Raw genomic sequence first — 17548 nt, forward strand, 5'->3', positions numbered from 1 at the left:
GACACCCGGACCAACCAACCCAACCGCCCTGTGGCTGAACACTTTAACCCCTCCCACTCCACCAAGGACATGCAGGTCCTTGGCCTCCTCCATCGCCAGACCATGGCAACACGACGGTTGGAGGAAGAGCGCCTTATCTTCCGCCTAGGAACCCTCCAACCACAAGGGATGAATGCAGATTTCTCCAGCTTCCTCATTTCCCCTCCCCCCACCTTATCTCAGTCCCAAACCTCAGACTCAGCACCGCCTTCTTGACCTGTAATCTTCTTCCCAACCTCTCTGCCCCCACCCCCTCTCCGGCTTATCACCCTCACCTTAACCTCCTTCCACCTATCGCATTCCCAACGCCCCTCCCCCAAGTCCCACCTCCCTACCTTTTATCTTAGCCTGCTTGGCACACCCTCCTCATTCCTGAAGCAGGGCTTATGCCCGAAACGTCGATTCTCCTGTTCCTTGGATGCTGCCTGACCTGCTGCGCTTTTCCAGCAACACATTTTTAAGCTCCGATCTCCAGTATCTGCAGTCCTCACTTTCTCCTAGACTTTGTCATTAACCTGAGAATTCCTGTAATCTTTCTTATTCAATCTATGATCATTAATTAAGTTGCTTTATGTGGAGTCACACTATATGCATGAAGTTAAAAATCACACAACACCAGATTATAGTCCAACAGGTTTATTTGGAAGCACTAGCTTTTGAAGCGCTGCTCCTTTATCAATCACCTGATGAAGGAGCAGCATTCCAAAAGCTAGTGCTTCCAAATAAACCTGTTGGACTATAACCCGGTGTTGTGTGATTTTTAATTTTGTCCACCACAGTCCAACACTGGCATCTCCAAGTCATATGCACAAAAGGTAGCTGGAGATACCATTGAACAAAGCTCTTGTGCACTTCACTAAAAGTTTTGTTAATCTAAAACACCCAAATAGAAATGGTAACTCAAGTTTATAATTACATTATATTCAACTTCAAGTATCAGGTTTTAATGATGATTGACTGGACAAGCTGACATCCAAACAGGAGGCCTACCTGATTGACTCCTGCTTGTACAAATCAATGATGTTTTCAACAAGAAGATTTCTTTGTAACCCATAAACACCATGTCTGTCCAGAATCACCTCATGTCGACAAGAAGGACAGTGGAAACGACCTCCTGATCCAACTGTGGAACAGCCGCGAGTTGACCAGTATGGATTGGATGCCTGATAATAATTGAAAACACATATTCAAATACAATTTCTATTGATATGATATACTTAATGCTTGCAGAAGGTTTTTGTGACTACAATTTGTCATTTTGTTTGTAATATGGACCTCAGGCATTTTTCAAAAACAGGCCTACAACATTTCTTACCCTGTGATTTTTTTTATGATGGTTATAGCTATGAACATGATAGTGTATTCATTTTAACAGAGAAACACATTTTGACCTGAAAGTTTTATATTGAAACAAAAATGGTGCTGGCATTGTTAGGAAGTGTTCAAGTGAATTGGAAAGAACTTTCAAATAATTTGAAGAAAGGTTAGGCTAAATCCAGGGCATATTAATAGCTTAATTTTTCTCCTACACTTTCCACAGACATTGTTCAGCCCTATGTGTGTTACGGAGTGAGCCAATGAATAATAAATTCAATGTATCTGTAACCACCTGAGCATCAAGACTGTTCCACAAGCAATGTGGTCCAGTGATTACCTAATTTGGTGTCCATTCACTCTGGCCATGGGCTTACATCAGTACCTTCAAGGTGAGGGCAAAGGGCAAATTGGGTTCATTATGCCATTGCAGGTCATTTAAGGTAATTAATTTCTTGTGGGAAGCTTTGGCAGTAACCTTCCTTGCTAACTGCTTGGGATGTCACCTGATCATATGCCTAGAGGATGCCCAAGCCCAGTCCAGTAATAGGACATCTGTACCACCTCCACTGGTCACCTGAAGACCTTGGAGCTCAGTCGGTCTTCCATTATACCACTCTTCAATGTTTCTCTTCTCAGGTTCATTTACCGTGGGGCTACCATCAGTTGCTGCAGTCACAATGTCAGCCTCTTCTACTGAACCTACCAATGAGATGTGACCACAGCAAACAGCAGCCAGGTCAAGGCGACCTGTAGCAGCAGCAATTTTGGCAAATAAAGGAAACCATCAAGTACAGGGAGGTTTGGTACAGAGGGGAGATTCAAAGTACAACCAATGAATCCCTTCACTTACAAATGAAAATTTCCAGATTCTTAAATAACCAACGATTAGATTGAGACAGAAGTTCAGGCCAATGGTTTGCAATTTATAAGGATGTAAGAAAGGCTTGTAGTTATGACAGAACTACCCGAAAAGGATGACCATTAAATGACTAGCAATGCATCTTTTCTTATTGAAATATTAGCAATACTAAGATCCTAATGTACCACATTGTTTAAATACAACATTGATTTTACTGCCTCTGAGTCAGTGATGCTATGCTTAATGAATTGAATTGAATTAAATTGAATTGAATTGAATTTATTGTCACATGTACCGAGGCACAGTGAAGAGCTCTGTCTTGTGAGCAATTACAGGCAGATCACAGAGTTAAGTAACACAGATAATAAATAATAAGTAAACAGCGGCAAAAACAAAAACACAGGGACAGGTGAATGTTAAGAATTTGTGAGTCCATTCAGTATTCTAACAACAGCAGGGTAGAAACTATTTCGAAACCATCTGGTGCGTGTGTTCAGGCTTCTGTACCTTCTCCCCGATGGTAAAGGTTGTAGAAAAACATTGTCAGGGTGGGATGGATCTTTGAGAATGCTGGTGGCCTTTCCTTGACAGTGGGCCTGGTAGATGGATTCTATAGATGGGAGGTTGGCCTTTGTGATTGTCCGAGACAAGTTCACCACTCTCTGTAACTGTCTCCGATCTTGAATGGTACAGTTACCACACCAGATAGTGATAATGAGAGATTAACTGGCTCCTGTTCACATGGTGATAACACTTTTGGAGTAATACATACAATTCTGGTTACCCTGCTGTAAGAAGGATGTTATTAAACTGGAAAAGGTGCAAAAAAAGATTTAGAAGCATGTTACCAAGACTGGGAGGTTTGAGTTATAAGGAGAGGCTGGATAGTCTGGGACTTCTTTCTGTGCAGCGTCAGAGACTTAGAGATGACCTTATGGAGGTTTATAAAATCTTGAGGAACAGCGATAAGGTAAATAACCAAGGTCTTTACCCCAGGGTCGGAGAGTCCAAAACTGGAGGGCAGAGATTTAAGGTGAGACGGAAAAGATTTAGAAGGGACCTGAGGGGAAGTAGTGTGCATATGGAATGAGCTGCCAAAGGAAGTGGTGGAGGCAGATACAACATTTAAAAGACAATTGAACAGATGCATGGATGGGAAAGATCTAGAGGGATATGGCAAATGGGGCTAGTTCATTTTAGGAAACCTGGACAGCAAGGATGAGTTGGGCCAAAGGGTCTGTTTCTGTGCTGTATGATTGTATGACACTCCTTTTGAAGACCTTAATTTTACCTGAACAATTATGTTTAATGTAAGGGACAGGAGGTTTAGCGGGGATACGAGGAAAAATGTTTTCACTCAGTGATGGTGGGAACCCGGATCTCATTGCCTGTCAAGGTCACAGAGGCAGAAACCCTCAGAACGCTGAAGAAGTGTTCATATGTGTTCTTGTGATACCAAGGTATACAAGACTATGGGCCAAGTGCTGAGGAATGGGATTAGAATAGTTAGGGGGTTATTTTTGACTGGATGTGGATACGATGGGCTAATGGGCCTTTTTCTGTGCTGTAGATCTCTGTGACTATGTTGTCTAAATGCTTGTATCTTAATGTTTTGGAAAGTCTGCTTTATTAAAAATGAGTTTGTCCTTGGTGGAGGGAAGGGAAGGGTGTAATGTATCTAATTGGACACTAGAGGGGACACAGGGAGTTTTCAATCAGAGGAGAGGTAGCTAATAAAGTTAAAAATCAAAACCTCTTCCTATCTGCTTTTATAAAGAACATTAGGAATGGGAACAGGTGTTGGCCATTTGGCCCATTGAACCTATTCTGCCATTTGGTAAGCAGCCGATCTGATTGTGGCCTTAATATCACTTTTTAAAAAAAATCAATCTCACTATTTATTTTCCACAATTAAAAAAATGCAACTGTATAAAAGTCAACCTTCTACATTTCCATGACACCTTCCTGCAGGAGAGACGGACCAGGGAAGGTGACTGGAAATAGTGAATCCCTCTACAGGGTCAGCTTGACTCTTCTCCAGGATCTCCTCTTAGAGTTGTACCTGATCCCAGTTTTCATGCAGGCCCACTGTGGGATCAGCCAGTTCGGCTTCATCTTCTTGGTGAGGAAGTGCTGGATCCGGAATGTTCTGTGAGATGGAATGGAAGACACCTTCCTCTCCCAGCTCCAATGGCCGAGAATCATTTTCCTTAACCCTTGTCTCCCTTGTCCAGCAAAAATCTGTCTGAGTCAGTTCTGCACATGTTCACTATGGGATGGCTCAGTGGCTAGCACTGCTACCTCACAGTGCCAGGGTCTTGGGTTCAATTCCAGCCCTGGAGGACTGTCTATGCAGACATACTCCCTGTGTCAGAGCGGGATGATCTGATTTCCTCCCATTGTCCAAAGATGTGTAGGTTAGGGTGGATTGACCATGGGAAATTACCCATAGTGTCACGGGATGTGCAGGTTAGGGTGGATTATCCATGGGAAATGCAAGGGGCCCAGGGATTGGATGGGATGGCTCTGTGGAGGGTTGGTATGGAATCGATGTGGTGAATGGCCTGCTTCCACACTGTAAGAATTCTATGATTATATACAATGTGCAGTAGACACAGAAAATTATGGGGTTTCTTATTCAGCCCTGCATGAGATCAGCCCCTATCCAAGGAACAAATCCAACTGCGCTCATGCGTATATAAAACTTCTCAAATATTGCCCAGTGGTGTGCGATTTGGAATTTTGCAAGTATTGTATCATCTATAACAAATCCTGACTCATCAAAGTGTGAAAATGTGGCAGAAGACGCAAAAAAAAATGTATTTGTGAATGAACATACCAGCTGTCACATTTACTACTGAAGGGATTGGCCTTGGATTTGTTAGGATTTCCCACAGTCCCTCAGCAGTGTCTCTGCTTCATGCACAGCACAACAGCGTTTGTCCAAGGATACTGCAGGCTACTTGGTTTAAAATAAATATGTATCAAATTATTATTTAAACTTGTGGCATTTATGTTTTCTGAATGTTAATGAAGGCTTTTTTAAAAGTCTCATGAAGCAACAGTAACCTTCAAGACAGATGGGTAAAAGCAGAATAATTTCAAAGATTCTGAATTTCCTTGGAAGTTTTGGCAGAGAATTGTTTTGAAGGGCATTGGAAATTTTGGTGAAGCATGATTCTTGCTCAATTTTCTGCAAAGTTACAGCTGCAAAAGAGTCATGGAAATTCAAGGCCACTGTTTATATAATGGACTGATTCTACAATTCAGCGTTCCTGGTAAATCAGACACACTCCCAGAAATTGAAGGTCAGGAAAGCATTAGATGGAAGGCCACACTGGAATATTTCAGCTGTAGCATTCAAAACAGATTAATAGTCCATTTTTGCTGCTGGTGGAAGCATTTCCAAAACATTCATTCACAGGATGAGGCTGGGCAGACCAGTATTTATTGCCCATCCCTAATTGCCCAGAGGGCAGTGAAGAATCAGCCACAATCGCTGTGGGTCTGGAGCCACATGTAGGCCAGACTAGATAAGGATGGCAGTTTCCTTCCCTAAAGGACGTTAGTAAACCAGATGGGCTTTTCCCAACAATTAACACATGGTCATATTAGAGTCTGATTCCAGATATTCATTGGATTCAGATTGTGCCGTCTGCTGTGGCAGGATTTGAACAAAGGACATTCTGGGGTCTCTGGATTAACTTCCCAGCAATCGTACCACCAAGCCATCACCTCCCCCTCATCAGGGTAAGTTACAGGCTACACAAAACATCCAAATGTATATATATAGCAAATTTGGTGACTATATCTGTTGACAGATTCACACTGATATCATCTCCAACGTAATTCACTGTTTGTAAAGCACAATGGGATGTTGGAGGTGCTACATATCAACGTGAGTTTGTCTTTCTGCTAATCAGCGTGCACTAACTCGTGTTTCAGTCCTTGTTTTGCATCTTAAAGAAATTCCAAGCATCAACGATTTGTCTATAACAGGGTGTCTATAATAAAATATCAGAGCCACTGGGCTGATTTGCCACACTGGGGGTGGGAAACAGGAGTCAGAATTACGTATCTAGGTCTCAGACCCATGCCCAGTCATTCAGAGTTTTGACACCCCCCAAGTGTGCCCCTTAATTGACATTGAGACAAGTAAGGGAGAGGGGTGGGTTCTCAAAGCTGGTGAACCAAACAGAGACCATTGAGTTTCAGAGGATCAGCCAACTGGAGCCTGAAGTAGGCAGGAACAGCAGGTAATAAGGAAGGTGAATGGAATTGTGTCCTTTGTTGCTAAAGGAACAGAGTCTAAAAGTAGGGAAGGGTTGCTGCAACTGTACAAGGCATTAGTGAGACCGCACCCGGAGTACTGCCTACAGTTTCGGTCCCCTTACTTGGGGAGGAATGTAGTTGTATTGGAGACAGTTCAGAGGAGGTTCGCTGGTTCGATTCCAGAGATGAGGGGTTTGTCTTATGAAAAGAGGTTGAACAGTTTAGGCCTGTGCTCTCTGGAGTTTAGCAGAATGAGGGGAAAGCTCATCGAGACGTACAAGCTACTAAAAGTAATCGGAAAGTAATGCAGGGAGGATGTTTCCTCATGTCAGGCAATCTAGAGTGGGAGGTTATAGTTTTAGGATAAACAGCAGATTTAACAGAGATGAGGTGAAATTACTTCACTCAGAGGGTCATGAATCTGTGGAATTCATTCCCCCAGAGTGCGATGGATGCTAGAACATTCAGTAAATTTACGGAGGGGATACACAGGTTTTTAATTAGTAACAGGTTGAAAGGTTATGGAGAGCAGGAAAGTGGAATTGAAGTTGTGATGAGATCAGCCATGATCGTTTTGAATGGTGGGACAGGCTCAAGTGGGTGAATGGCCTATTCCTGTTGCTAGGTCTTAAGATACGTAACCAAGCAGGGTCAACCAGCTGGGTCCATCCCATCCAGCTTTTTAAAAATCTCAATGAAAGAAGAGTGATCAGCCCCTGTGGATGCAAAGAGAGAGTGAACACCTTCTGCAGGTTTGTCTTTAGTTGTATCTCTACCCAGGCAAACATTGCCAACACCAGGGACGGCCCAGAGCATAAGGGAAGATGGTGACTTTGTAGTATTATCACCGGACCTTGAATCCAGAGACCCAGGTAATGTACTGGGAATCCTGGTTCAAATCCTGCCACGGCAGATGGTGGAATTTAAATTCAATAAAAACTGGAATTAAGAGTCTCATGATGACCACAAATCCATTGTTGATTGTCAGGAAACTCCATCTGGTTCACTAACATCCTTTAGGGATGAAAACTGCCGTCCTTACCTGGTCTGGCCTACATGTAAGAAATATTGCTGACTCTTACTGCTGTCTGGGCATTAATTGCTGGCTTAGCCAGGGATGCCCACATTTCATGAATGAGTGTTAAAAATGTTGGCACCCAGATCCTTCAGTCAGCGCCTGTCCCTGATCCGCCCCCTCAACATCAGCTAACCGCCAATGAAAGCAGTAAATCCCAGCTGCCCTCCTTAACCTGTCTTTGCCAACACTCTTAATGATTCGAAAGTGTGGCGCTGGAAAAGCACAGCAGGTCAGGCAGCATCCGAGGAGCAGGAGAATCGACGTTTCGGGCATAAGCAAAATGCTTCTTCGATGCTGCCTGACCTGCTGTGCTTTTCCAGCACCACGCTCTCAACTCTGGTCTCCAGCATCAGTAGTCCTCACTTTCTCCTGGTCCTATCATTGATTGACTCATAAACATTGAGTCTGTTTCTCTCTCCACAGATATTGTCAGATCTGCCGAGTTTCTCCAGGGCTTCCTGTGGTTGTTTCCAGTAGGCTTTGTTTGCTGTATGACACACCACAGAAGGCAGGAGCCAGGAGACTTTGATCTTGGAGGCTCGATTTACAACTGCAGGCCCAAAACTGCACTTACAGTTTCATTTAATCCAGACCCAGGCAAGAGTTGTACCTGCTCCTGAACACCCCTGGGCCATGTAAATGCTGAAGGCCATGAAATCATTGTATTCTGATCTCTGAACAGGAGACTAAATGCCAAGAGCAATTCTCTGTCCCACATTTAAATAGGTGCAAGAAAATTGATAAACCTAGTTTCGACTTAAAAGGGAGGTATAAAGAAAAGCTTTAAGTTTAGATGTTGTGTCATCTCATTTCCAAAGTGCAACAAATCCCAACTATCACCTTCAGTATATTAACACGTTCAGGAAACCCTCGGTAGCACACAGCAAAATCCCACAAAGTAGATGAATGAGCAGTTAATCAATTTTAGTGGCTGAGGGAGGAACATTGATCAAGCGAACAGAAGAAAACTCTCTACCCTGAAAATCACAGCATCCAAATCTTTTCCCGACAACTGAACAGGAAGGGAGTAGCTGGCTGTGCTGATGATTAACGAACTGATAATGCAGCCTTCTGCCAATGTGAATTCTGCTTCAGCTACGCTCCACTGAATGAGACTTCAACTCACCATCTTCCAGCTCCAAACCAAACAGATAAATGGGACAATAAACACCAAAATAAACTAAATTGTCTTCCGTTCACTTAAAAGCTACTCTATGTGACCTTTTGAATGTCATTTTTTGACAGGATTATGAAAAGGATGTGCATACAAACATATGAAATGTGAACAGCAGTAGAAATATGAACACAGCGCCAAAGACCCGGGTTAAATTCCCGCCTCAGGCGACTGACTGTGTGGAGTTTGCACATTCTCCCCGTGTCTGCGTGGGTTTCCTCCGGGTGCTCCGGTTTCCTCCCACAGTCCAAAGATGTGCAGGTTAGGCAAATTGGCCGTGCTAAATTGCCCGTAGTGTTAGGTGAAGGGGTAAATGTAGGGATATGGGTGGGTTGTGCTTCAGCGGGGCGGTGTGGACTTGTTGGGCTGAAGGGCCTGTTTCCACACTGTAAGTAATCTAATCTAATCTAATCTAGACAATGAAATCTCTCCATCCTGCTCCACCTTTCAATAAGATTGTGGCTGATCTGCTTCTGATTTGAATTGCACATTCCCATCTATCTTCAATAACCCTTGGTCCCTCTGGGTAACAAGAATAGGTTCATCTCTCTCTTGAAAGCATTCACTGACCCTATCGACACCGCATTCTGAGACAGTTCCAAAGTTGCACAGATGTCTGAAAGAGAAAAAAAATCCTCTCATCTCGGTCCTGAAAGGGCTACCCCCAGTTTTAAAACAGTGCCCCTTTGTTCTGGAATGACCCATAAGAGGAAACAGCCTTCCTACATTCACCTTGTCAAGATCACTCAGGGTCTTAGACACCTCAATAAAGTCACCCCTCACTCTTCCAAACTCCAAGGTCAGGCTCTGAGCAACCCATCCTCAGAAATCAACCCATTCATTCCATGGATCAATCTGGTAGACCTCCTGTGCACCATTTCCAATGCATTTACATCCTTTCTTCAATAACGTGACCAGAATTGCACACAGTACTTGAGATGCAGTCTCTCCAGTGCACTGCATAACTGAACATAACATCTCGGGTAAATTCCTCTCATAACAAAGTTAGGGTACCCACAGTCGCTGCCATAGGGGCCAGGTCAACCTTCTCGAGGGTGAACCCACGGAAAGTGACAGGCCTGGGTGGAGTTCCCGGCCATGCACTCAGATCCTGCACAGACTGGCCAGCGAGAGTATTCACTGACTTCTTAAACCTCTCCTTACCCTCATTTAAGGTTCCCATCTACTTCAAGAAGACTACCATCATCTCAGTGCCAAAGAAAAACCAGGCCACATGCCTTAATGATTATTGCCCAGTGACTCTGACATCCATCATTATGAAGCGAGAGGTTAATCATGGCACACATCAACTCCCAGATTGCCTAGATCCACCATAAAAACCTACTGTCACAACAGGTCCATGGCAGGTGCCAAAACCCCTAGCCCTACGCTCATCCCTGGAACATCTGGATAACAACTTATTGACTTTACTTTCACCTTCAACATCATAATTCCAAACAAACGTATCTCTAAATTATGAGACCTCAGACCGCAATTAGTGAAGGTAAGCAACAACACGTTCTCCACAATAATACTCAACACCAGGGCTTCACTGGGCTGCGTACTCACACCCTTCCTGTACTCCATATACACTCACGACTGCGCAGTTACATTCAGCTCTAACTCCATTTACAATACCACTGTTGTGGGTCGGATCTTAAACAATGATGAGACAGAGCACAAGAAGAAGATAGACATTGTGTAAAGACAACAATCTCTCACTCAATGTTGGAAAAGTGAAGGAGCTAGTCATTGACGTCAGGAAGAGGAGTGGAGGACACTCCCCTGTCTGTATCAGTGGTGCTGAGGTGGAGGTAGTTGAGAGCATCATGTTCCAAGGAATAAATCTCAGCAACAATCTGTCCCTGTCCATCCACATAGATGCTACGGTCATGAAAGCACAGCAACACCTCTACTTCCTCAGGAGGCTAAGGAAATTCAGCATGTCCACAGTGGCTCTCACTAATTTTTATAGATGCATCATAGAAAGCATCCTATCCAGATGCATCACAGCTTGGTATGGCAACTGCTCTGCCCAGGACTGCACAAAATTACAGAGAGTTGTTAACACAACTCAGTCCACCACCAAAACTAGCCTTCCATCCATTGCCTCCATCTACACTTCCCGTTGCTCAGGAAAGCAACCAACATCATCAAAGACCCCTCCCACCCTCTCCCATCAGGCAAAAGATATAAAAGTTTGAAAACATATACTAACAGATTCAAGAACAGCTTCTTCCCCACTAGTGGAGTCGCAGATAGATAGGATAGTGAAGGCGGCATTTGGTATGCTTTCCTTTATCGGTCAGAGTATTGAGTACAGGAATTGGGAGGTCATGTTGCGGCTGTACAGGACATTGGTTAGGCCACTGTTGGAATATTGTGTGCAATTCTGGTCTCCTTCCTATCAGAAAGATGTTGTGAAACTTGAAATGATTCAGAAAAGATTTACAAGGATATTGCCAGGGTTGGAAGATTTGAGCTACAGGGAGAGGCTGAACAGGCTGGGGCTGTTTTCCCTGGAGCGTTGGAGGCTGAGGTGTGACCTTATAGAGGTTTATAAAATCATGAGGGACATGGATAGGGTAAATAGACAAAGTCTTTTCCCTGGGGTCGGGGAGTCCAGACCTAGAGGGCATAGGTTTAGGGTGAGAGGGGAAAGATATAAAAGAGGCCTGTGGAGCAACCTTTTCACACAGAGGGTGGTACGTGTATGGAATGAGCTGCCAGAGGAAGTGGTGGAGGCTGGTACAATTGCAACATTTAAAAGGCATCTGGATGGGTATATGAATAGGAAGGGCTTGGAGGAATATGGGCCGGGTTGGACTATATTGGGTTGGGATATCTGATTGGCATGGACGAGTTGGACCAAAGGATCCATTTCCATGCTGTACATCTCTATGACTATGACTCTATGTTATCCAACTTTTGAACAGACCTCTCATGTATTAGAGTTAATCTTTCTCTGCATCTTGTCTGTAGCTGTAACACTATATTCTGCATTCTCTTCTATTACCCTGGTGTCCTTATCTAAGGTGTGATTTATCTGGATATCAAGCAAAACAATACTCTTCACTGTATCTCAGTACATGTGACAATAATAAATCAAATGAAACCAAATCAATCAAATCGAGTATTGGAGCACTTCAGATCAGGGAGTAGAAATGTACGACTGTAGCTATCTGAATTGTCTCATTTTAAAGTTCTAACACCATCTTTAAAATGAATCCATATCAGAATTCTCCTTCAATTTTAAACATCTTGTACAGAAAGAAAATAAATAATCATGATACTGTACACATGAACAGCAGGAGAATGAATAACATTTCGGTTACTACTGTGAATAATTTCTCCTTGTTAGATTAGTTTATATGATTCTTGTATAGAAGAAATTAAAGGCTATTTTGCACATTTAATATAAAGGCATTATGGAGCTGTTGGTAAGGCAAGTATACAAGCACTTGCAATGCTTACTTAAAGTCCTTTGTTTAATCATGTAACAATGCTTCAAGCCATTTATTTTAACTGTTTTAATACCTCTAGTAAAAAAATGGAGAGAAAAAATTTGCACCTTCTCCCTGTGTCTGTGTGGGTTTCCTCCCAGTGCTCCGGTTTCCTCCCACACTCCAATGATGTGCAGGTTAGGTGGATTGGTCATAGGAAATGCAGGGTCACAAGGATAGGGTACAGGGATGGGTCTGGATGGGATGCTCTTTGGGGAGTGGGTGCAGATTCGTTGGGCTGAAAGATTTGATTCTGTACTGTAGGGATTCTATGATTCTATAAATCTGATACAAGTACTTCAGCATTCATGTAGTCACACTGCCAACAACATTATTGATATAATAAGGCACCATTTATTATTCCTACAAGGTTCATAGACAAGGCTTGGCGTTTGTCCATTTCTAGGATTAGCAAGATGACTTGGGATAATATTTATGTTATGACTCTGTCAACTTGTTTACTTTTTAACTGGCTGAGGAAATAGGTTTTGGAGGCAGATTGTGGACAAACAATTAGTATCATTTTGAAAAGTTATATTGACTTCAAAAATGGTTAGCTGGAGCAGGAGGCAGAAGAGAAAAGCATGTTATTTAGAATAGTTGTAATATTATACATTAGTACATAACAGTAAAATGAAATACAAATAGATAAGAGAGCAAACTTGATACAAAAACATGTATATATTAATTAAATTGAGAATTATAGCAATAATGTTGATCTAAACATCTGCTCTGCATTCTTCATGTAATATTTGTGTTTGTTTAATGGCAGGATTGTAAGCTGTAACAATGATGTATGTCTTGGGGAGTGGGAACTGTAACAAGGATGGTATTGTTGGGGATAAGTGAATTGCATAGGCGATGGTGTGCATTGGGGTAAGTGAATTGCATAGGCGATGGTGTGCATTGGGGTAAGTGAATTGCATGGGCGATGGTGTGCATGGGGGTAAGTGAATTGCATGGGCGATGGTATGCATGGGGGTAAGTGAATTGCATGGGCGATGGTATGCATGGGGGTAAGTGAATTGCATGGGCGATGGTGTGCATGGGGGTAAGTGAATTGCATGGGCGATGGTGTGCATGGGGGTAAGTGGGTTGTATGGGCGATTGTATTAGGGTCATAGAGTTATAGAGATGTACAAGCATGGAAACAGACCCTTCGGTCCAACTCGTCCATGCCGACCAGATATCCCAACCCAATCTAGTCCCACCTGCCAGCACCCGGCCCATATCCCTCCAAACCCTTCCTATTCATATACCCATCCAGATGCCTCTTAAATGTTGCAATTGTACCAGCCTCCACCACTTCCTCTGGCAGCTCATTCCATTGTTGGGGATAAGTGAGTTTTATGGCGATGGTGTGCATGGGGTTAAGTGAAAGGGTCTCAGAACCCAGTACATGGTTTAATGATGGAAATAGGTTTCACATTTAACTCAGAGGAAAAGTGAAATGTGCCATGGGCTGCATGTGAGAAACTCCTTAAGATCCGGCAGTAACAAAATTTCTCAGAGGCTCCATTGTTTTCTGATCGTAGTTATGGCAATTGACGAACATGAAATGGGAGAAAGTAAGGACTGCAGATGCTGGAATGTGGTGCTGGAAAAGCACTGCAGGTCAGGCAGCATCCGAGGAGCAGGAGAATCGATGTTTCAGGCATGGGTGAATCTGGATTCCTGATGAAGAGCTTATGCCCGAAACGTCGATTCTCCTGCTCCTCGGATGCTGCCTGACGTGCTGTGCATTTCCAGCGTCACAGTCTCGTACATGAAATGGTGAAGAGCCAATTGTACCAGCCCCTTTCAACGGATTTCACGACAGATGAAATTGCTTTTACAACAAATGGTATTGAGCTAAAGAGGCAAGGCGGAGAAACCCCACACCAAGAGTACTCTTCCAATCAGCTCTTTTGGAATTCAGACATCTTGGCAGTTAGTAATTGCAGAGAGTCAAATTTTATTAGTCTCCACTGGATTGGAAATGGCTTCCAGTGGGTGGTCTCCAAGACAAAGATCTGACCCCACTTCTCCCGCACCAGGAGAAGTGACCATATGCTGTCACACATGAGGCTGATGGAGAGTGGTCATCAGCCTGCTGACCCACTGGCTGGGGGTTGACAGTATCAGGGATTAATGTGTAATGAAGTCTGTCTTTCTACTGAGCCTGGAATTCTGGCAGGAAATTCAATCACACTCAAAATGTTCGGGTCATGTCCTGAGGAGTGTTGGATCAGCATTTGGAATGCCATGTCCAGTAATATAAAGTACAGTACATGGTATCAAGCCACAAGAAAATGGACAAACATTTTCAAAACCATAAACAGCTTGCATTAATACTGTGTCATATTTCATAGAGTCATACAATCCCTAGAGTGTGGAAACAGGCCACTTGACCCAACAAGTCCACACTAACCTTCCGAAGAGCATCCCACCTAGACTCATTCCCTTGCCCTGTTACTCTCCATGTCCCCTGATTAATGCACCTAACCTACAAATTCCTGGACACTATTGGCAACTTAGTATGGGCAATCCACACTAACATGCACATGTTTGGATTGTGGGAGGAAACCGGAACACTCGGAGAAAACCGGAGCACTTGGAGGAAACCCCCACGCAGACAGAACGTGGGGAGAATGTGCAAATTCCACACAGACAGTGACCCGAGGCTGGAATCGATCCCAGGTCCCTGGTGTGTTCATGCTAAATATTCTAAGACCCTTCAAAGGTGCATTATGAAACAAAACTTGCCACCGAACCACATAAAGGAACTTCAGAGCAGGTGACATGGGTTTTACAAAGCATCTTCAATGGACACTAGTGGGCTAGAGATACATAGGGCAAGAATGCCAGAATTTGTAGCCTGGCCAACTTTGCATTCATTCACTGAAATTGGGTGTCACTGGATAGGCCACCATATTTATTGTCAATCTCTAATTGCCCAGAGGGCGTTTCAGAGTCAACCACGTTATGGTGAATGTGAAGTCACACATAGGCCAGACCAGGTAAGGATGGCAGCTTCCTTCCCTGAACCAGAAATTAGTGAATCAGATGGTTGTTTTCCCAGGTCATGGAGCGAGCGAGAGTTAAGGCATAGAGCGATTTGTATAGGAAGCTGAGAAATTTTAAATCTTAACTGAGAGTCCTCAGCATATACGGGATAATGGGTGAGCAGTCTGTTTTAGAATATGGACAGTGGAGATTTGGATGACCTGAAATTTACGAAAGGTAGAAGATGTGACACGATCCAGGAATACTGAGTAATCAAACCTTGGGGTGACTGAAGCACTGATCCCCAAGAGCTCACTTGTCGTACTATTAACAGATCTGGGCGTCGTTCCTCAGGAAAGATACATTGAACCTTGGAGGGAGTACAACGTAAGTTTATAAGAATGACGGCTGGACTTCAGGAAAGATTGTATGAATTAATGCTGCTTTCTCGAGAATTTAGTAGATTAAGGGATGATCTAATCGAAGTCTTTAGATATTAACAGGAAATGACAGGATAGATAAGGATAGGCCATTTCCATTGACAGGGAAATCTAGCACTTGGGGGCATTGTCTGAGAATTAGGGCCAGATCATTCAGGAGAGATGTTAGGAAGCATTATTACACACAAAGTGTGTGTTTGGAACTCTCTTCCGCAAGTGGTAGTGGATGATGGATCAGTTGTTAATTTAAATCTGACATAAATAAATTTTTAGGTAAAAACAATGACTGCAGATGCTGGAAACCAGATTCTAGATTAGTGGTGCTGGAAGAGCACAGCAGTTCAGGCAGCATCTGAGGAGCAGTAAAATCGACGTTTCGGGCAAAAGCCCTTCATCAGGAATACCGGCTTTTGCCCGAAACGTCGATTTTACTGCTCCTCGGATGCTGCCTGAACTGCTGTGCTCTTCCAGCACCACTAATCCAAAATCCATCAATAAATTTTTGTTAAGCAGAGGAATTTAAAGATAGGGACCAAAGGCAGGGATATGGAGTTAGACAATAAATCAGTTATGACCTCATTGAGGCTCGATGGGCTGAATGGCCTTCTCCTGTAGTTATGTCTCTCCAAAGGCCTAAGTTGCTCAAGTGTGATGCTTATCAATCTATTCCCCTGAACAAACCTCCTTAAACCACGTTACCAAGAAAGGCATTTTCCCATGAAATTCCTGCAAAAATGTCGTATAATGAGAAGAATGTTACACAGCACGTCAGATAAAACCATATACCATTCCAGCCTGTTGCTGGGGTAAATGCTCATGAGTTGTTTTCTGATGGGGGAGGCCATTCTCTCCTTTAGGTCAGGAGTACAAAACTCACTTTCTGGTCACAGCTCAACAAATCAGTTCACTTTGTGCTTTCTCACCCTCATACATGACCCGTACATGGCTCTTAACTTACCTGAAACATGTCACTCGCACACTTCCGGCACAAGTTATGCTGGCATGGGAGAATAACAACAGGTTTGGAAAACATTTCTAAACAGATCGGGCAAATCAGTTGCTTTTCCAAGTTGTCCATGGTTTGCCGATCTTTGGCCAAAAGGTTGTAGTCCATGGAAGTGGTCATGACAGAAAGCTTACAAGATCAGGGCTAACTATTAAAGTTACGTTCAGAAATGAAGCTACCTCCCAGCTTCTTCTCTTGGTTTTTTTGCCGAGCTTGGTCTGAGATTTTGACCCGATTGATTGGAACACATCCTACTGTTTCTGCATGGCTGACACTGTCTGGGATTGGATTGGTGGGTTCAATGTTGCTTTTAGCAGCAGTATGTCAGCTGTTGCTATGTTTGCTGTGCACAGCTATGGCCTTATATGAAACTGACACTAAATGACACTGACTGCCAAAGCCGCTGCGTGTCTCTTTCTTTATCTCCAAACTTAACACCTGTCAGCACTCACGCTCAAAACAGCTGCTTCTCTGGACACTGGCATTCAGCAAGAAATGTTCCTTTTCCAAGCTGAAACAAACAACATCAAATAGAATGCCTTTTGCCAAATTCACAGCTCCCAAAGTAGTAATGCCGTAATATGTAAATTGTGTTTTATTAAAATAGCTCCGGATCATGACAATGACTGCTGACAACCTTGACAGCTCTGTCCAAACTCACTCAAACTACAACCCCAGCCAAAGTTTAAAATAGAAAAGAAATGTTGGACGTAGCTTGTACTTATCTCCATGATGAAACAGAACACACGTTTTATTTTACAGATAAAGAGATGAAATGGCTCCTAATGTCATTTGAATAAAACAAAGAACTGTGGATGCTGAATATCTGAAACAAAAGAAGAAATTGCTGGAGAAACTCAGCAGGTCTGGCAGTA

At 43.3% G+C, this 17548-nt stretch overlaps 2 protein-coding genes across 7 annotated transcripts in view; both read right to left on the reverse strand.

Annotated features, from left to right (window-relative positions):
* trim55a (tripartite motif containing 55a) overlaps nucleotides 1-16940 on the reverse strand; it is an 85821-nt gene extending 68881 nt beyond the window's left edge. For all 6 annotated transcript variants that reach the window (XM_072571520.1, XM_072571517.1, XM_072571521.1 and 3 more), the window contains exons 1-2: nucleotides 16626-16940; nucleotides 1030-1202 (exon numbers count right to left, since the gene is read on the reverse strand). In XM_072571520.1, the coding sequence (XP_072427621.1) occupies nucleotides 1030-1202; nucleotides 16626-16793 (341 nt within the window). In that variant the 5' untranslated portion in view covers nucleotides 16794-16940. The remainder of the gene's footprint in view (nucleotides 1-1029; nucleotides 1203-16625) is intronic.
* On the reverse strand, nucleotides 4229-4420 carry LOC140476711 (large ribosomal subunit protein eL39-like). Its single transcript, XM_072569530.1, has one exon. The coding sequence runs from the start codon at nucleotides 4418-4420 to the stop codon at nucleotides 4229-4231; it is 192 nt and encodes a 63-aa protein (XP_072425631.1).
* Nucleotides 16941-17548: the final 608 nt, after the last annotated feature.

The sequence above is a fragment of the Chiloscyllium punctatum genome, chromosome 5, assembly GCF_047496795.1.
Source record: "Chiloscyllium punctatum isolate Juve2018m chromosome 5, sChiPun1.3, whole genome shotgun sequence".
Taxonomy (NCBI): Eukaryota; Metazoa; Chordata; class Chondrichthyes; order Orectolobiformes; family Hemiscylliidae; genus Chiloscyllium; species Chiloscyllium punctatum.

Bases quoted from the DNA above. Each gene is read 5' to 3' on its own strand.
- LOC140476711 (XM_072569530.1), bottom strand. From the start codon at position 4,420: ATGATTCTCGGCCATTGGAGCTGGGAGAGGAAGGTGTCTTCCATTCCA.